This window comes from Megalops cyprinoides, chromosome 1 (genome assembly GCF_013368585.1).
Source record: "Megalops cyprinoides isolate fMegCyp1 chromosome 1, fMegCyp1.pri, whole genome shotgun sequence".
NCBI classification, from domain to species: domain Eukaryota; kingdom Metazoa; phylum Chordata; class Actinopteri; order Elopiformes; family Megalopidae; genus Megalops; species Megalops cyprinoides.
The window spans coordinates 2,606,652-2,627,382 of record NC_050583.1 but is presented as its reverse complement, the minus strand read 5'-3'; the positions used below and the strand labels follow the sequence as shown (position 1 = coordinate 2,627,382).

The 20,731-nt window shown below is 44.7% G+C and overlaps 1 protein-coding gene across 1 annotated transcript; it reads right to left on the bottom strand.

The window, feature by feature from the left end:
- Positions 1–5,346: 5,346 nt before the first annotated feature.
- LOC118781860 (protein NLRC3-like) lies at positions 5,347–18,960 on the bottom strand. The gene is given in 10 exon segments (XM_036534984.1): positions 5,347–5,861; positions 6,536–6,907; positions 6,977–7,095; positions 8,063–8,109; positions 8,326–8,499; positions 15,044–15,108; positions 15,261–15,318; positions 15,871–16,304; positions 16,752–18,091; positions 18,903–18,960. Coding segments are annotated over 10 exon segments (3,168 nt in total). The 3' UTR covers positions 5,347–5,360.
- Positions 18,961–20,731: the final 1,771 nt, after the last annotated feature.

The following is a 20,731-nucleotide window of genomic DNA, read 5'->3' as shown; positions in this document are numbered from 1 at the left end:
AACCTCGCCCGTTTCTTTGTGCTTCTTTGTGCTTCTGAAAACACCTGTCTGCCTCGAAATTTCTCCCTGCGATAGACCTTGCTGATGCAGGATGACTACTTTGTGTCTTGTGTCTATGCTCACCCTTGTCGTGGTGTAAGATTAGCAATCTGCTCAGCAGCCTCACCTTTTCAGTATGGCTGATCCTCACCCGGTTTTATTCCCACTACACAGGTGTTTCTGTTTCTGTTAGTAATTGTGGTTAAACCTGTTTATGTTGCTAATGATTAGCACCTGTTTTGTTTAGTTGTTTGGTATAGTTGTTTTATCATGCATTGGATTGTATGCCTAAAAACCTAAAAAAGGTTTGGAGTCTGGAAGGTTTTGTGTTCGTTTGCCACTCTCTTTCTTTATTTAGTCTTAGTGGCAGATTCCACTATTTTCAAAAGAAATGTTCGGAAATCTAAAATATGATATTTGTTATTGACACACTAATGGCGAAGATAGAAAAGAACTGTTTTAAGACAAATGATTAGTGAAAAATTTAGTGAGAGGGAGGGAGTGGGGGGGGGGATGGAGGGAGAGAAAGAGCAGAAAGAGGTGGAGGGAGAGAAAGAGAGTGGGGGAGGGAGACAGAGACAGAAAGAGAGAGGGAGAGAGAAAAAGGTAGAGAAATGGAGAGGGGGGGATGAGGGAGAAAGAGAGAGATGAGAGAGAGAGAGAGTGACAGTATGGTTCTAAGAATATTACTAGGAGAGGAACAAGATAGTGCCAGAGTCGCAGCTAGGTATGTGGATGCCTGCCAGAGAGAAAGAGTCACTCCATTGGTAAAACACTTCAAGAAATAAATACACACACACACACACACACACACACAAACACACGCATTCACACCACACACACACACACACGTCTGTATTTGTTGTTTGTTTGTTTTAATGTATGTAGAAATGCTTTGGCAATACAAATGGAGTTTTTGTCATGCCAATAAAGCTCATTTGAATTTGAATTTGAGAGAGAGAGAGAGAGATGGAGAGAAAGAGAGATGGAGGGAGAGAGAGAGAGAGAGAGAGAAATGAGAGAGAGAGAGAGAGATGGAGGGAGAGTTGTTTTTAAAATGAGACAAACTCTTCTGCCATTTTTTTAACTCTAATAAAATACCAATCTCGTGGTAAACATTATGAGTTAGGCAAATCTTTCTCCAGAAAGATTTCTTGACCATAAAAGAACTGGCAAAGAAAGAAAAGTCCACTTCTCAAGCAAGTGAGCCCTAACTAAATCACATAGGCGCTGCTCACACCTTCAACACTCCAGCAGAGGAGGTCTCACCCTCTGAGGAGAGTGAGCCCCCCATCTCTGATTCTGCACTCTCCCTCCAGCTCCAGGGCACAGTGACAGAAATGAAGGACAATTTCACTCAGCTGGAGATAGAACTGGTGCAGCTGTGGGAACTGGTGCTCACACAGCTGTGTGCTAAAGACAGCACCCAGGCCTTATGAGAACAAATAAGGGAAATTAAAAAAAGACTATGAGAGCTCCCGGACAGCACTCATAAAGGAGCTTCACAGAGACAGGGAGATATATAAAGGAGAACTGGCTATACTAACAGAGGAGGTGAGACAGCTACAGCAGGACAGGGAGACACACCAGAGGGAGTTAGCCGTGCTGACGGGAGAACTGCAGGACAGAGAGAGGACAGTGCAGGACCTGAGGGAGCAGCTACACTCACTCTGCAGCCACAGCCATTACCCCACAGTGAGTCCCGCCCAGAACCACCAGGGCCCCCCTGCACCCCCAGAACCTGCAACCCCTTCCACACCCAAAAACCACCCCCCATCTTACCCATGCAGCCAGAGACATAAAATGCCTCTACTGCACCAAACCCTGAGGAGGCTGAAATTGTGCCCCTCATTGACTCGAATGGCAAATTTATTGATGAGAAGCAGCTTTTCCCCGGACACAGAGCAAAGAAGATATGGTGTCCAAACACTAAAAAAGCCCTAGAGCTGCTGACAGAATCCAGGCTTGGCTCTCCCAGTCACATCCTGATTCACACAGGCACAAATGACCTGAGAGCACAGCAGGAGAGGGTGGCTACTTCACTCAGGGGGGTGATAGAGAAAGCCACACACACCTTCCCCAACTCTAAAATTGTCATTTCGACCCTCCTGCCCAGAAAAGATTTCCACCCAACAATACATAGGGTGAATGCGGTCATCTCTAGAGAGTGTGCCCTGCGGCCTAACGTTCATCTGGCCCACCATCCCACCCTTGGTCCCGACAGCCTGTTTGACCACGTACACCTGTACAAAGTAGTGGTGCCCATGCTTGCTAAGGCATTGAAGAATGCTGCCCTGCGAAAAGATCCAGCTCCCCTGCAGCAGCAACAGATGACCCCCCAGCACACAGAGACCAGCGCCACATACCTCTGGACCTGCCCGCAGACAATCAGCTAGGATGCCCCGACTGAGACCACGCTACTGTCCACCGCAGTACCCGCCCCAGCACGCACCAATGGAGCCACCCAGCACCCACCACAGTATCCGCCCCAGCACCCATCAATGGAGCCACACCAGCACACACCACAGTAACCACTCCAGCACGCACCGATGGAGCCACACCAGCACGGGCAGCCCAGGATCCCTCAGCCACGGCCTGGACACGTCCCCCCAGGACACAGACCACTCAGACCAGGCCCACCCCCTCCACCCTGCAGCCCAGCATCGGCCCAGCAGCAGCTCCAGCAGCCAGGCGGACTGAGCTATACCCAGGCGGTCTGCAGACCAGCAGCAGCTCCGGCAGCCAGGCGGACTGAGCTATGCCCAGGCCGTCTGCAGACCAGCAGCAGCTCCGGCAGCCAGGCGGACTGAGCTATGCCCAGGCCGTCTGCAGACCAGCAGCAGCTCCGGCAGCCAGGCGGACTGAGCTATGCCCAGGCGGTCTGCAGACCAGCAGCAGCTCCGGCAGCCAGGCGGACTGAGCTATGCCCAGGCGGTCTGCAGACCAGCAGCAGCTCCGGCAGCCAGGCGGACTGAGCTATGCCCAGGCGGTCTGCAGACCAGCAGCAGCTCCGGCAGCCAGGCGGACTGAGCTATGCCCAGGCGGTCTGCAGACCAGCAGCAGCTCCGGCAGCCAGGCGGACTGAGCTATGCCCAGGCCGTCTGCAGGCCAGCAGCAGCTCCGGCAGCCAGGCGGACTGAGCTATGCCCAGGCCGTCTGCAGACCAGCAGCCCCTGCCCTCAGTGAGCTGGCAGACATTCAGCACATGCTGAGCCTTATCTGCTCCCGCCTCATGGGGTATGTAATGTGGTAAGGAACCAGAGAACCTTAAAAATCTCTGGGTTAACAAAAACTCAAAAAACTCAATGTCAAAATGTTAAAAGAATGATAAGTTGTGTTCAGATAAAATTATTGTCATGACTGCGGTGTCTTAACCGGTTGTTTTCTTTTCCCTGTCCATGTGCTTTTGTTTTCCTTGTGTTCTAGCCCTGCCCCGCTCTCCGCCCTGTCTCCGCCCACCTGATTGTCTCTACCTGCCTGCCTGCTCACCTGCTTCCCATCTCCTCTGTCTGCGCTTGAGTCCCTGCCTGAGTTATGACAATTATTTTGTAGGATTAACCGCCTTTTGACTCCGTTCAGGCTACATGTTAATACTGATGTTATATATTTGTAATAATAATAGGCCTAATTATTGTTATTATTGCCTGTTATCACTTTACTGAACATAATTTTCTCATAAACAGAGTTTGGCTCATCTTAAAAAAAGGAAAAATGTAAAAATCTGCAAAAACAAAAATGAAATCACTTAGTATTTCCATGTGGAACATCCAGGGCCTAAACTCTTCAGCATTTGGTCTGAAAAGCAGAAACCCTAACTAAATTAAACATATTAAAGTCATGCAAGGCAAGGACTCAGGGGGTATATTAATTTGGTTTAAATCAAATCTAATACAATCAATAGAAATTGTCAAAAAAGAGGAATTCCACATCTGGTTAAAAATGAAGGAAGGAAGCATCTCCACAAAAAGTATTATTTTCCTATGTGCCATTTACATCCCTCCCTCAGAATCTCCTTATTTTAATGAATATATGTTCACTAATTTAGAACAGGAGATCTGCCATTTCCAGGCCCAGGGAAATGTGCTGATCTGTGGAGATCTGAACGCCAGGACCGGAGAGGAACCGGACTTCATCAGCACAGATGGAGCTGTGTATACCTGCCACAGAATGAGAGACTCTTCAATCTAATTTTACTGTACTGTTTTTTTAGTTATGGGTTTTTTTTTGTACTATCAACTGTTATTGTTATGACTAATTGTTGTTATTATCATGCTTTGGCAATATATATTTTAAAATATGTCATGCCAATAAAGCATTTTGAATTGAATTGAATTGAAAGGTGGAGAGAGAGAGAGAGATGGAGGGAGAGGGGGGGAGAGAAGGAGAGAGATGGAGGGAGAGAGGGGGAGAGATGGAGAAAGGGGGGGAGAGATGGAGAGAGAGAGACAGAGAGAGAGGGAGAGAAGGAGAGAGAGAGAAAGAGAAATGGAGAGAGGGAGAGAGAGAGGGGGGAGTGAGGGAGAAAGAGAGAGAGAGGGAGAATGTGTCCGTCTGTGTGTGTGTGTGTGTGTGTGTGTGTGCGTTTGTGAGTATGTGTTTGTGTGTATCTGTGTGTGCGTGATGTGAGTATGTGTGTGTGTGTGTGTGTGTGCGTGTGCGTGTGTGTGTATGTGTGTGTATCTGTGTGTGTGTGTGTGTGTGTGTGTGAGTATATGTGTGTATCTGTGTGTGTGTGTGTGTGCGCTTGTGAGTATGTGTGTGTATCTGTGTATGTGCATGTGTGTGTGCTTGTGAGTATGTGTGTGTATCTGTGTGTGTGCCTGTGTGTGTCACTGGTCTTTCATCTCTAGCAAACAAGTCAGAAGTGATTAAATACAAACAGCTGAATATTTAAATGACATTTTTAACCCCTCCCTCTCCCACAAAACACAACATACAAATGTTCTGTATGCACACATACATCTGTATTTCAGCATATCATACTAATATTACAAAAGTTAGGGTTTAAGTTTAAATTTTAAGTAAGGTATTATTTTCCTTTAATTTAAATCATTTATGTTGATTTAATATTATGCAAAAACAGATTCAAACTGGAATGAAAGTAACATGATCAAGTGCTTTATAAAACATGTTATTACAAAACATTAAAATAAATCACTCGTTTACAATATTGGAATAAATCACAGTAACTAAATCCTATTCAGTATGGAGTGGATGAGAGCGCCCTCCAGTATTTGCACACTGTCAGTATTAATGTGGAGATTTATGAAGTCATGACCACAGTGAACAACATCCCATGCACTCCTCCAGGATACAGGGATCTATCCCAGCATGCACAGGGACACTGTGCCAACCCAAAGTGTAAACCCAGGATAGAGGGGTTGAGTGAATGTGGTGAGGAAAGTGTGCAGGTGGGTCGGAGTGTCAGAGGAGACCCTGTAGAAGGACAGAGTGCCGGCCGGCCAGTCCAGATACATTCCTACTCTGCTGGAGCGGGAGGGGGAGGAGGGGGCGGGTATGGAAGTGCGGTTATTATTGTGCAGAGCAGAGAACCCGACATCTCTGCAGCGCAGCCTCCAGGACTGATCATTGCATCCAAACTCACTGTTAGAACCCCATCCTCCTTTCCTGCCGATTCCTTTATACGCCACTGCAATCTCAGCCCCCCCACTCCACTCAGCCTCCCAGTAACAGCGAGTCCCAGACAGGCCCTCTCTGCACAGCACCTGCGGTACGGAGGCAAATCTCTCTGGGTGATCAGGATATGGCTGCTCTCTCTCCGGTGTGTGTGTCACCTTCCTGGCCCCCTCAGATAGAGACAGCTCTGTGTGTGTGTGTGTGTGTGTGTGAGTATATGTGTGTATCTGTGTGTGTGTGTGTGTGCGCTTGTGAGTATGTGTGTGTATCTGTGTATGTGCATGTGTGTGTGCTTGTGAGTATGTGTGTGTATCTGTGTGTGTGCCTGTGTGTGTCACTGGTCTTTCATCTCTAGCAAACAAGTCAGAAGTGATTAAATACAAACAGCTGAATATTTAAATGACATTTTTAACCCCTCCCTCTCCCACAAAACACAACATACAAATGTTCTGTATGCACACATACATCTGTATTTCAGCATATCATACTAATATTACAAAAGTTAGGGTTTAAGTTTAAATTTTAAGTAAGGTATTATTTTCCTTTAATTTAAATCATTTATGTTGATTTAATATTATGCAAAAACAGATTCAAACTGGAATGAAAGTAACATGATCAAGTGCTTTATAAAACATGTTATTACAAAACATTAAAATAAATCACTCGTTTACAATATTGGAATAAATCACAGTAACTAAATCCTATTCAGTATGGAGTGGATGAGAGCGCCCTCCAGTATTTGCACACTGTCAGTATTAATGTGGAGATTTATGAAGTCATGACCACAGTGAACAACATCCCATGCACTCCTCCAGGATACAGGGATCTATCCCAGCATGCACAGGGACACTGTGCCAACCCAAAGTGTAAACCCAGGATAGAGGGGTTGAGTGAATGTGGTGAGGAAAGTGTGCAGGTGGGTCGGAGTGTCAGAGGAGACCCTGTAGAAGGACAGAGTGCCGGCCGGCCAGTCCAGATACATTCCTACTCTGCTGGAGCGGGAGGGGGAGGAGGGGGCGGGTATGGAAGTGCGGTTATTATTGTGCAGAGCAGAGAACCCGACATCTCTGCAGCGCAGCCTCCAGGACTGATCATTGCATCCAAACTCACTGTTAGAACCCCATCCTCCTTTCCTGCCGATTCCTTTATACGCCACTGCAATCTCAGCCCCCCCACTCCACTCAGCCTCCCAGTAACAGCGAGTCCCAGACAGGCCCTCTCTGCACAGCACCTGCGGTACGGAGGCAAATCTCTCTGGGTGATCAGGATATGGCTGCTCTCTCTCCGGTGTGTGTGTCACCTTCCTGGCCCCCTCAGATAGAGACAGCTCTGTGTGTGTGTGTGTCACCTTCCTGTCCCCCTCAGATAGAGACAGCTCTCTGTGTGCTGTGTTGGGGTCCAGTGTGAGCTGGCAGGCATCTGCAGACAGGAGGGAGGTTAGAAGAGGCAAGATCTCCAACACAATCTACTGCATCAGAACCAGGAGATCAGCATCATACACACACACACACACACACACACACACACACACACACACATACAGATACACACACACTCACACACACATACAGATACGCATACACATACACACAAGCACACACACACACACACACACGCATACATACACACGCGCCCACAAACACACACACACCCACACACATACATACAGATACAAACACACACACGCGCGTGCACGCACTCACACACATACAGATACACACACATATACACACACACACATGCCCACACACATATACTCACACATACATGCATGCACACACATGCACACACACACATGCACGTGCGTGCGCACACACACAGATACACATATGTAACATACACATATCAAAGAAGGGCAACTACATTAGTTCCTGGCATGAAATATAAAAGCTATGAGGAAAGACTCAAGTTACTTAACCTATTTAGACTTGGTGAGAGGAGATTTAGGGGTGGTTTAATAGACGTTTTTAAAATTTATAAAAAGGACTCAATAAGGTGAACTACAATACATTTTTTTAGGGTGAGATCAGTCTGTAGAACAAGGGGACATGAATGGAAACTAGTTAAGAGTAAGTTCCACACTGATATAAGAAAATATTATTTTACACAAAGAGTTATCAATACATGGAATAGGTTGCCAGGTCAAGTAGTTGGCTGTGTTCAAGTCCAGCCTTGATGCAGTTTTGGATACTCTTTAATTGTCACAGCGAGCTTAGCTGGGCCGAATGGCCTGTTCTCGTCATAATGTGTTGTTATGTATGCGTATATGTCTGTTCATGTGTTTGTGTGTGTGTGTGTGTCTGTTTGTTCGTGTACATGTGAGCTTGAGTGTGGTGTTTCTGTTCGTGTGTTTGTGTCTGTTTGTGTGTGTGTGTGTGTATCTTACATTTCCTCAGTCCTGCTTTGAGCCTAATCTCTCCTCCATGGTCCACACTGTAGGAACAGAAGAACAGAGACTGAGAGACACAGACTTTCTGCCTATGACGTGCAGTGTGGAAACTCAGAGCTCTGTAACAATGGGAGAGCTCCACACACTGCCAGGACTCTACTGATCAGATGAGAACACTGGGCACCATCTTACACATCTCACTAGGTTTTCCATTAACACACCAGACATCTACACACACAAAGGAGCAGAACTCTGCTTACAGCAGTGTCTCCAGTTTAAAGCTGGGGTCCTCCACTCCAGCAGAGAGCGCTCTCTCTCCTGAGTCTCCTGGGTGGTTATAGCTCAGATCCAGCTCTCTCAGGTGTGAGGGGTTTGAACGTAGAGCTGAAGCCAGAGAAGCACAGCCTCTCTCTGTGACTAGACAGCCTGACAGCCTGCAGAGAGAAGGAGAGAAGAGCTCTTCACTGTCACAGCTCTGGAGGAAAAGCAGGAGAAATGACCAGAATATCTGACACTCAGTACATGGAGAACAATAATAATATTCATGCATGATGGTGGGACCCTTGAAAAAATGTCATTTTACTGTCAAAAAATTAACAACAAGCATGACTGACAAATATTAAGTTAAACTGATCAATACGGTAATTAGATAAAGCACATGACATGATGCATACAATGTGCACTCTCCTCTAATTGGTCTAGTCATCACATCTGGTCACTTCTTGACCAACCAGATGAGAGTGCATTGTATGCAAAGAGAACATGCCCTGCTGCTATATTTAATTAAATCTGTTTCCACAGGACAATACCTCCATTATCATCACTGTTCTTTTACTAATTATGAATATAATAATGCAGTAAAAAATGCACACAGTTTAATCTCCAGTGCACGGACCCAGGGGTTACATGAATAAAGAAGAGATGATGACTGGAACAGCAACACTAAGGGAAATCATCTGCTGCCAGTTTAGCCCAGCTCAATGAAGCTAAGACGCTATTCACTCTTCTTTATCAGAAAGAGTGGAGAGGAATTTAAAGCTCCTGAAACAAAGGTATTATAAGAGGAGACATTTACGGGACTCAGACAGTAAAGACGCCTGTTCCAAGCACAGGCTGAGCCCTACAGTCCGAGCTCAAAACCAGCTCCATCAGCTGCCGACAGCGACTGGGAGCAACAGCAGAACAAACTGGCCTCCTTCCAGCGGGGTGGAGGGGTGGGCAGGTTGGCCAGGACCCCCCATCCCCCAGCGGGTGCTAATATCCGTAGGCTCCTTAATGTTACATCCCAGCCTGTAGCATGTGTGGCACTAGCACTGCATGCTGAAAAGGCACTGGGCCCTGCATCTTCACCATTTCTTTTTAAAACATTACAAACACTTGGATTTAGTCTGAATTTTATCAAGTTCATTCCGCTTCGGTACTCTTCCCCACAATCACAGCTAGCAGTAAATGACAGCTTCTCCCAACCATTCCGGTAAGAAAGGGTCCCAAGGCAGGGATTCCCTCTTTCCTGCTTCTAACCCCCTCAGTGTAAAAGCTCCAGCATAAATACTAAGAGACAGTTCGGAGGGGAGAGGGCACATAAGCTGTCAATGTCCTCTCATACGTATGAGATCATTTAAATTCAACATCTAAACCAATGACATTCCATGGAACTTTGGATTCTACTTTAGGCTTCACGGTAAACGTTAACAACATAGAAGAATTTGCCATGAATACGCTGATTATTCCCCAGGTGAATTCCTAAGGGTAGTATGACACACTCACAAAGCTGATATTTAAGATTAGGGTGATCTGACATGCTAGTCCATGCTGCTCCTTATATTAATGGACACAGTAGAGTCAGTTATGATGAATCTACTCCCCAGACTCCTGTTGCTCTTCCAGACTCACTTTTGTAGCCCAAAACCATGTTTAACTCACTCGTTAATCACAGATTTATTTGGTAGGGTAGATGGAAAAGAGTGACACAGAAGATTTTACACCCAAACAATCCCTAATGCAAAACCACTGGGAGGTCTGGTGCTACCTAATCTTAAACATTACTGGCAGCAGCCCAGCTCTGTGCAATGACAGTATGAATGCTAGACACTGCCAGTACCAGGTGGCTCAGTATGCAGTTTAAATGTGCACATACAGTGCTGGCCAAAAGTATTGGCACCCCTGCAATTCTGTCAGATAATGCTCAATTTCTCCCAGAAAATGATTGCAATTACAAATGTTTTGGTAGTAATATCTTCATTTATTTTGCTTGCAATGAAAAAACACAAAAGACAATGAAAAAAAAATTAAATCAATTATCATTTAACACAAAACTCCAAAAATGGACCGGACAAAAGTATTGGCACCCTCAGCCTAATACTTGGTAGCACAACCTTTGGACAAAATAACTGCGAACAACCGCTTCCGGTATCCATCAATGAGTTTCTTACAATGCTCTGCTGGAATTTTAGACCATTCTTCTTTGGCAAACTGCTCCAGCTCCCTGAGATTTGAAGGGTGCCTTCTCCAAACTGCCATTTTCAGATCTCTCCACAAGTGTTCTATGGGATTCAGGTCTGGACTCATTGCTGGCCACTTTAGAAGTCTCCAGTGCTTTCCCTCAAACCATTTTCTAGTGCTTTTTGAAGTGTGCTTTGGGTCATTGTCCTGCTGGAAGACCCATGACCTCTGAGGGAGACCCAGCTTTCTCACACTGGGCCCTACATTACGCTGCAAAATTTGTTGGTAGTCTTCAGACTTCATAATGCCATGCACACGGTCAAGCAGTCCAGTGCCAGAGGCAGCAAAGCAACCCCAAAACATCAGGGAACCTCCGCCATGTTTGACTGTGGGGACCGTGTTCTTTTCTTTGAAGGCCTCGTTTTTTTTCCTGTAAACTCTACGTTGATGCCTTTTCCCAAAAAGCTCTACTTTTGTCTCATCTGACCAGAGAACATTCTTCCAAAATGTTTTTGGCTTTCTCAGGTAAGTTTTAGCAAACTCCAGCCTGGCTTTTTTATGTCTCTGGGTCAGAAGTGGAGTCTTCCTGGGTATCCTACCATAGAGTCCCTTTTCATTCAGACACCGACGGATAGTACGGGTTGACACTGTTGTACCCTCGGACTGCAGGACAGCTTGAACTTGTCTGGATGTTAGTCGAGGTTCTTTATCCACCATCCGCACAATCTTTCGTTGAAATCTCTCGTCAATTTTTCTTTTCCGTCCACATCTAGGGAGGTTAGCCACAGTGCCATGGGCTTTATACCTATTGATGACACTGCGCACGGTAGACACAGGAACATTCAGGTCTTTGGAGATGGACTTGTAGCCTTGAGATTGCCCATGCTTCCTCACAATTTTGCTTCTCAAGTCCTCAGACAGTTCTTTGGTCTTCTTTCTTTTCTCCATACTCAATGTGGTACACACAAGGACACAGGACAGAGGTTGAGTCAACTTTAATCCATTTTAACTGGCTGCAAGTGTGATTTAGTGATTGCCACCACCTGTTATGTGTCACAGGTAAGTAACAGGTGCTGTTAATTACACAAATTAGAGAAGCATCACATGATTTTTCAAAGGGTGCCAATACTTTTGTCCAGCCCATTTTTGGAGTTTTGTGTAAATTGATACTTGATTTGACTTTTTTTTCTTTCTCTTTTGTGTTTTTTTATTGCAAGCAAAATAAATGAAGATATTACTACCAAAACATTTGTAATTGCAATCATTTTCTGGGAGAAATTGAGCATTATCTGACAGAATTGCAGGGGTGCCAATACTTTTGGCCAGCACTGTATACCCTTGTATGCAATCCCATTCTGTGAGGGAAAGATCACAGGGGAGTCACTGGGTGAGTGGCCATGGGCTGGTTACAGAGTTTGGAAAGGAGTACCACAAACATTTGTCCTCCAGAGTCTTAGTCTTAACATCTACTGTGTATATCAACAGCTTTGTACCACTAATGCTGGATGCAGGGTTCACGAACTTGACACTTCAGAATCTATATTTCTCACAACTACTATTGGAGGTCAATAATTTTCAGTCTTTGAAATGACTGACAACTGATTTGTGTCTACCCAGAAGAGGTAACATACACATTGGAATAAGTCCAACCTTGTTCTAGAGTATTTTATAGCATTTTTGCTGGATTGCTGTTACTGTACCGGCCTGATTCTGGAATTTAAACTGTCTCCTGTAAATCTCATCTGAACAATCAGCATGTGCACACGGCCGTTTGTCTAAAATAGTGATGTCATTAAGTCCGATCATTCGGGGCTATAGCCCCAAATATTTTAAGCCCAGCCCCAAATATTTTCGCCTTGAAAAAGGAGATGTTTATAGCAAAGCAACAGACAGACTGTGTAAAGATAAGTAGCATAATAACCTTAGAATGTGTGTGTGATAATATTTATTTATTAGAAAGGTAGTGTTGGGGCTCAGGCAGGGACTCAGGCGCGGACCACGGGAGCTTCGGGTTCCAAGCGACTTTAACGGAATCGTCAGGCAGATCGCTAATCAGAAAACAAGCAGGGTCGAAAACCGGGAGACAGTCCGTGGACAGAGCAAGGATCGGGAAATCGGAGCAGGCAAGGTCGGGAACCGGACAGGCAGGCAATCAGGCGAACGAGGCAAGGAGGCAGGCAAAAACGAGGTCAGGGTACAAGCAGGGTCGAAAAACGGGAAACAGGCAGATAGAAGCAAAAAGCAAACGGCGGGGACGAAACAGGAGAAACACACTGTGACGAACTAGCAACCGGACAGGGAAAAGCAGGGAACATATAGGGCAAGGCTGACGAGGGGATGGGAAGCAGGTGTGCAGGCAATCAGGCGGGCGGAGACCGGGGCGGGGAGCGGGGCAGGAAAACACAAGGAAAACAAAAGCACGACAGCTAAGGAGGCGGAGCACTGACAGGTAGCCTTAACCTCCCCAACCTACCGATGCCGATCTCCCTTCAAAAAAAATAAAAAGACAAGCCCCAGGCAAATTTGACTTAGCCCCTGATCTTTTCAAACTTGACTTAGTCCCGGTGGGGGACAACTGGCAGAGAACAAGTTTTTAAAAAGTATTAATATACAGTTAATATAAAGTATTTTTTATGACTGTGTGTTTGTATACCTGTATCAGTACTCCTTAAGCAGAGTACACTGTAGTTGCTAGGACAATAAACCACAAAAATAAACAATACATTGCAAAACAAAAAAAACAGTAACAGATGGCTAAATAAAAAATGAAAAGAATAAATAATTGTCTCAAAATTTCATCTGTCAAGTTAATGACTATGCTTGTTCTTATAGTTAACAGTCATTCTTGTGTTATGAAATGAAAACTATTCGCAATTTAAATACAACAATCAAAAATGTCAATAAAAAAGCTGTTACTGAGCATATTATAGTTTAGTTTGAGAGTTTGCGTAGTCCTCTACGCAAGCTTACTCCCACACAAGACTCTAAAAGACATGCACTGAAATTGTGACCGGCACCTGAAACTGTGATTAGCTATGTGTTTCTGGTTTCATATTTGCTCTCTGACCCTGCATTCATGCACTGTGGGTAGGCTGGAAATCAGTCCCTTAGGGGTGACTTTACCTTGAGGAGATCCGATCTGCTTTACTGACCCCGATTTCAGGTCCCTTGTACGGTCTTATTCTCCCGTTTTTATATATAAGGGATTATATTTTATTATATATTGAAAGACTCAGTTGTGCCACATTTTTCTGATTTAAATTCTCTCCCTTTTCATAATTTATTTTTTGTTTAGGCATATCTAATTTCCACTGAGGACAGGTGGGCAAAGGCTGAATCCACTAACAGCACCGTACCTAATCTTCCCCCATGGCATGGCTGTCTTACAGCAATATTTCCCTCTATCACCATGAATGAAACTTATTAAATATTAATAATGCTCATGTTCTCCTTTACTCTAAAATGTAACCCATCACTGTATTAGAAACAGGTGTTTTAATCTTGAGTTTTTTCACCTGCCTCTAAAGAGGGGAATCATTAGCAGTTTGAAACCTCCCAGTGCCTGCAGTGCAGGTCTCTGTTTACAGACTGCAGGGGACACACAGGCAAAGGTTACACTCTGCTGCTGTAGTGTAGGCGAGGTTCCTGCTGAATCCCACTGATCTGAGCCTGTCTAAGCCAGAACTACTGAGCTGGACCTGCCAGACAGCCCTTCACCTTCAACACAAGACACTGCATCCAGGTCAGAGACTGCTGCTGCAGCAGAGTGAAGCCAGCCACACCAGGGAATCAAATACCCAGTGTGGGTGTATATATATTCAAACTGAATATTTATACAAATGTGAACTATACATAAAATGAGTTGAATAGCCCAACCTGAAACTTAAAAGATTTTTTTAACCAATAACTTGATTTCTGATTGTAAAAGCTGGATTAATTCACTAATAAACATACACACTGCTCACACGGGTGATTTTATCAAGTGAATTTCATCTATATTATAAATATAATGAAAATATGATCTTTCCATCATGATAAAGCTCTCCAGGGCATGCTCGAATGTGTCTGTGTATCTGTCATAATAACATATAATGCTGTTGTTGTAATAACTCCATCAGCTTCAAAATTATGACACTTCACAAGCTAGATTTCATGTTTAAGGTAAGTTTTAAACAACGACAGGTATTGTGCAGGGATGTTGGGAGCCAATAGGAAAGAGGTTCGAACCCACGCCAGGCACCCAGTGAAGTACAGCTGCAGCTGGACCCTTCCTGTCACATGGGAGGGTTGGGGGAAGGGCTCAGTCTAACACTCACCAGCCACTCAAATGGAAATAAGCAAAGGTGCATTTGGATTCATTGTATTGTGCATATTTCTTATGCATATGCATATATCTTTCTCAGAGCATGTTATTTCATAAATAAAGTTATTTGTTCATTTAAATGGTAATTACACAAAAACATTAAAGTAACATTTTGTTGATTATCTGTGCCATTGCTCCGGATCAGGAGATGACTACATTATTACATTCCTCACCCCAGTCTCTGTAGTTTACAGTGTGGATCCTCCAGTCCAGCAGAGAGCGCTCTCACTCCTGAATCCTGCATCAAAGAAAATACATAGAAAAAATCTATGCATCTTCTGTTTATGTGTTTGTTACGTGTGTGTGTGTGTGTGTGTGTGTGTGTGTGTGTGCGCGCGTGTGCCTGTCTGTGCATGTGCGTGTGTGTGTTTGTGATGTTGGAGGGGATACTGGGAGGATTGAGGAGAAGTCGACCCCGCCCTGCATGAAGCAAAAGGAGTTGGTGCACCTGGGCAAGATGAAGGTGCTTGACTCTGTAAAAGTGAGTCTGTGTCGTCAGGGAGTGGAGTGAGAGAGAGAGAGAGAGAGAGAGAGAGAGAGAGAGAGAGAGAGAGAGAGAGAGAGAGAGAGAGAGAAGGAGAGAGACAGAGAGAGAGAGAGAGGGAGAGAGAGAGAGCTGTGACACAGGAGGAAAATGCAGAAAACATGATGTGCACTGGATCCCTGTCCACTGGATCCACAGTCAACTCTGTTTTTTATTATTTGTTTCTGTGTAAATTGTGTGTTTCTTATTATTATTAACCTTTATTTACCCAGGCAGTTAGGAGCCTCCCTTTCGAGAGAGGCCAGGCAATAAAGCCAGCAGGAATATGCATTACATTTAAACGTGTTCATCAGCCAATCACAATACAGATGACACATAAAAACAACACTTATTACCCCTCAATGCCTAAAGAACAACTACAGATATCTACAATAATATACAGTATCATACTCTAACATACATGTTTTTACGATAGCCATGGTACATTAGAAAGGTGATACTCGTGTTAATACTCACAGAGCCTTTCTGCAGCACCTCACAGCTGGAACCAGTCTCCTGCGCCCCTCGTCTGAGGTGTTGTATTTCCTCAGGGCAAACTCATCCAGCACCTCCTCTGACATCAGGAGCATATAGGCCAGGGCAGAGCAGTGTGTCGGTGAAATCTTTTCACCAGAAGCATTTTCTGAGCTCAGGTACTTTTGGACCTCCTTCATAAGTGAATGATCGTTCAGTTCAGCCAGACAGTGGAGCAGATTCATGCACCTCTCTGGAGAGGAATCGTCCCTCTCCAAACTCTTTATGTACTGGACTGTTTTTTGGATGCTCTCTGAGTTACTTCCTGTCTTTGTCAGAAGGCCTTTGAGAAGGTTCTGATTGGAATCCAGTGAGAGGCCAAGAAGGAATCGCAGGAAAACATCCAGGTGTCCATTCTTACTCTCCAAGTGTCAAGGCTCAAGCAAGGACCACAGGAGCTTTGGGTTCCAAGCGTCTTTAATGAAATCGTCAGGCAAATCGGAAATCAGAAACGGGCAGGGTCGAAAACCGGAAGGCAGTCCGTGGACAGAATGAGGATCGGGAACCGGAGCAGGCAGGGTCGGGAACTGGACAGGCAGGCAATCAGGCGAACGTGGCAAGGCGGCAGGCAAAAACGAGGTCTGGATACGAGCAGGGTCAAAAACGAGAAACACGCAGACAGAAGCAAACAGCGGGGACGAAACAGGAGAAACACACTGTGACGAACTAGCAACAGGACAGGGAAAAGCAGGGAAGATATAGGGCAGGGCTGACGAGGGGATGGGAAGCAGGTGTGCAGGCAATCAGGTGGGCGGAGAACGGGTGGGGAGCAGTTTAAGGAAAACAAAAACAATAAGGTGGCAGAGCGCCAAGGCCATCTGAACAGCTGCCTTGTATAAGACATAGAATAATGATTTATTGCATATACGCTTCTTACCAAAAATGGACTTCAATGCCTTTACATTCTTGCTTGCATATGAGTGAAACACATAAAAAGCAGCCAGATACTCCAGGATGCTCAGATGCACAAAGCAGTACACTTTCTTCTGATACAGCACAGACTCCTCTTTAAAGATTTCTGTGCACACCCCAGAGTACACTGATGCTTCAGTGACATCAATGCCACACTTTCTCAGGTCCTCTTCATAGAACATGAGATTGCTCTTTTCCAGGTGTTGAAAAGCCAGCTGACCCAGTTTCAGAATCATGTCTTTATTCAGCTCCAGAAGCTTTTGTGGATCTGTCTCCTCTCTTCCCTGATATTTCTGATTCTTGATGCTGGACTGAATGAGCAGGAAGTGTGTGTACATTCCAGTCAGAGTTTTAAGGATTTCTCCACAGTCAGCTTCACCCAACAGTCTCTCCAGAACAGTTGCAGAAATCCAACAGAAGACTGGCAGGTGACACATGATGTGGAGACTCCTGCTTGATTTCAAGTGAGAGATAATTCTTCTGGCCTTGTTCTCCTCACTGAATCTCTTCCTGAAGTACTCCTCCTTCTGTGAGTCATTGAAACCTTGTACCTCTGTCACACGGTGGATGTATTCGGGAGGGATCTGATTGGCTGCTGCTGGCCGGGAGGTGATCCAGAGGAGAGCAGAGGGAAGCAGATTCCCCTTAATGAGGTTTGTCAGCAGCACATCCACTGAAGATGCCTTTCTTACATCAGACAGCATCTCGTTCTGCTGGAAATTGAAGGGAAATCTGCTTTCATCCAGACCATCAAAGATGAACAAAACTTTGTCATCATCAGACTCGATGTTTTCAATCCCTCTCGTTTCAGGGTGGAAGACATGCAGAAGCCCAAGCAGACTGTATTGTTCTTTAATCAAGTTCAGCTCCCGAAAAGGAAGAACAAACACGAAACGAATACCCTGATTGGTTTTTCCTTCTGCCCAGTCGAGAATGAACTTCTGCACAGAGACTGTTTTTCCAATGCCAGCAATCCCCTTCATCAGCACAGTTCTGATAGGTGTCTTTTGTCCAGGTAAAGGCTTAAAGATGTCATTGCACTTGATTGGAGTGTCTTGTGTGGTCTGTGTCCTGGATGCTGTCTCAATCTGCCACACCTCGTGTTCATTATTGACCCTCTCACTGTCCCCCTCTACGATGTAGAGCTCTGTGTAAATATTGTTGAGGAGGGTATGTTTTCCTGATGTAGCAACCCCTTCAAATATGCACTCAAACCTCTTCTTCAGACTGGATTTCAGTTTCTCTTGGACTTCTGCACAAAAATGGAGGAATTTTCAGAACAGACTGTTGCTGAAGGGCATGAGAGTATTAATGTGTTAAACAGCAGCAGTGTGTCAGTAGGCTGTGGTATTAAACAGCAGCGGTGTGTCTGTAGGCTGTGGTATGAAACAGCAGTGGTGTGTCTGTAGGCTGTGGTATTAAACAGCAGCGGTGTGTCAGTAGGCTGTGGTATTAAACAGCAGTGGTGTGTCAGTAGGCTGTGGTATTAAACAGCAGTGGTGTGTCAGTAGGCTGTGGTATGAAACAGCAGTGGTGTGTCTGTAGGCTGTGGTATTAAACAGCAGCGGTGTGTCAGTAGGCTGTGGTATTAAACAGCAGTGGTGTGTCTGTAGGCTGTGGTATTAAACAGCAGTGGTGTGTCTGTAGGCTGTGGTATTAAACAGCAGTGGTGTGTCTGTAGGCTGTGGTATTAAACAGCAGTGGTATTAAACAGCAGCAGTGTGTCTGTAGGCTGTGGTATTAAACAGCAGTGGTGTGTCAGTAGGCTGTGGTATTAAACAGCAGTGGTGTGTCAGTAGGCTGTGGTATTAAACAGCAGCGGTGTGTCAGTAGGCTGTGGTATTAAACAGCAGTGGTGTGTCAGTAGGCTGTGGTATTAAACAGCAGCGGTGTGTCAGTAGGCTGTGGTATTAAACAGCAGTGGTGTGTCAGTAGGCTGTGGTATTAAACAGCAGTGGTGTGTCTGTAGATAGTGATGGTGTGGGTGAGGTAAACTGGTGAGATGACTCTATTTAGATGGCCCTTTTTGATTTGCAAGAAAAATATAGTGAAAAACATCTTACTATTTTCTGCTTCCAGCTCCTGATCCTTGGAACACAGGGGTGAGGAATCTACAATCATGGACTGCAGAGAAATAAAGACAGCAGTTAAACCAGAGCTTAAGACAGTCGCGTGCCGTCAGTGCAGACAAGGCAAGCACCTTTTCTTTCCTACGCTAAAATAAATGTCAAAAGGTATATCTCTTAGGAGTGATAATTTTCTACGCAATATACGTACAATACACGATGTACTACTGTCTATTTTAATTCATTTCTCCCACCGCCCACTCACTGCCCTCTTGTGGCGTTTTTGCCCTGTTTCGCTGTGCTTTTCTGCAGAGAATAAGCTGTGCTTGCCTACAGCTCACTAAACTCAACGGCCGGTCTGTTCAGCTGACGTCATGTGTCCCGTTGAAAAAAGTAAGCGAAAGCAAGCGGTTTTTAAATCGCTTGCCCTGTCCTGAGATCAGTTTTGCATTAAAAGTTTGAAAAAACACACTTGCACTTGCGTATTGCGACCGTCCCCTGACGCTGTGGGATAACTAGCCAACTAGCATGCTACTTTTAGCGACGTGTCCACTGAACTCTCTACAGTTGATGTTTTACAGCTAACATCAGAAACATAGGAAAGGCAAGCGTTCTTGAAACTGCTTGCCCTGTTCTGAGATCAGTTGTGTATTTGGGTATTTGTGTCCTACAGCGGTGGGCAGTAAAATGTTTGAAACGGTCCACTGGTAGAGACTGTCATCCACTAGACAATTTTAATAGCCTTTTCACTGGATTGAACAAAGCTATATATGGCGACTCATGTATTTGCTTTCAGTGTTGGTAACGTTTGGACTACGTATCGCAAAATTGAGATTGAGGCCACAGTTCACACTGTAGGCTACATTAGCTACCTAGCTAGTGTAAAAATTGCACTTGCGCAATTAAGATCACGGTCTGTCCTTTCATTCCATTAACTGAATGGAGCAAATTACAAGGTGATTTTTCAAGTAATCATTTATGCATTTAATGCATTTTATTGTCCCGTTCATAAAATGTGTGAAGAAGACGAATCGGGGTGTATTGTGGAGCGACTTCTATACGTTATTGGTATGTGTATGTGTAGTCATTTATTTGGATAAGGCTACCCTATTTAATATTTTTTCAATTGACATATTCACAAACGTTTTAAAGCTATGTAAAACAAAACATTTTCAGTGTGCCTTCATTTTTTCTATTTTAAAGACTGGCCCCACTCTATTTCGCTTGGTCAGGCAGTGTGCAGGTCAGTAAGTTTGACAGACACAATATGTGCAGGAAGGAAAGTCCAGGGTCCTACATCAAATGGTAAGCATTTTGAAGATTACCACAAAAATGATGTATTGAGTGTGTTCCTGTATAGTAAAGTTTGCTGTCAATCAAAATAAATAATCTCAGTATTTTGTTTTCCCTTGGTTAGGCAGGGTGCAGCAAGACACAGGAGAGGCACTTTACTTTCAAGACAGGAAAGACAGACAGTAAAAAACCATGAGACAGACAGCTGCACCATGTTGGACAGACTACAAATTCCAGAGAGCAGTACAGTTATGCTGGATGGCAATAAAATGGTATGTTTGATTTTAATTTTCTTTTTTTTTGGCTGTTGGACCACTTCAGGCACCATGTATGTGGATATCTGTGTGTATGGATATCTGTGTGTGTGGATATCTGTGTGTGTGGATATCTGTGTGTATGTGTGTTGGGGGGGGCTGACTTCTGCTTGCGTAAGTGAAAAATCCACCGCACGCCACTGCCTTAGGAATACAGAATGAAAAGAATATATGAAGATGAAGAAATCATTGTAGAAAATGCAATTCGGAATATTAGCT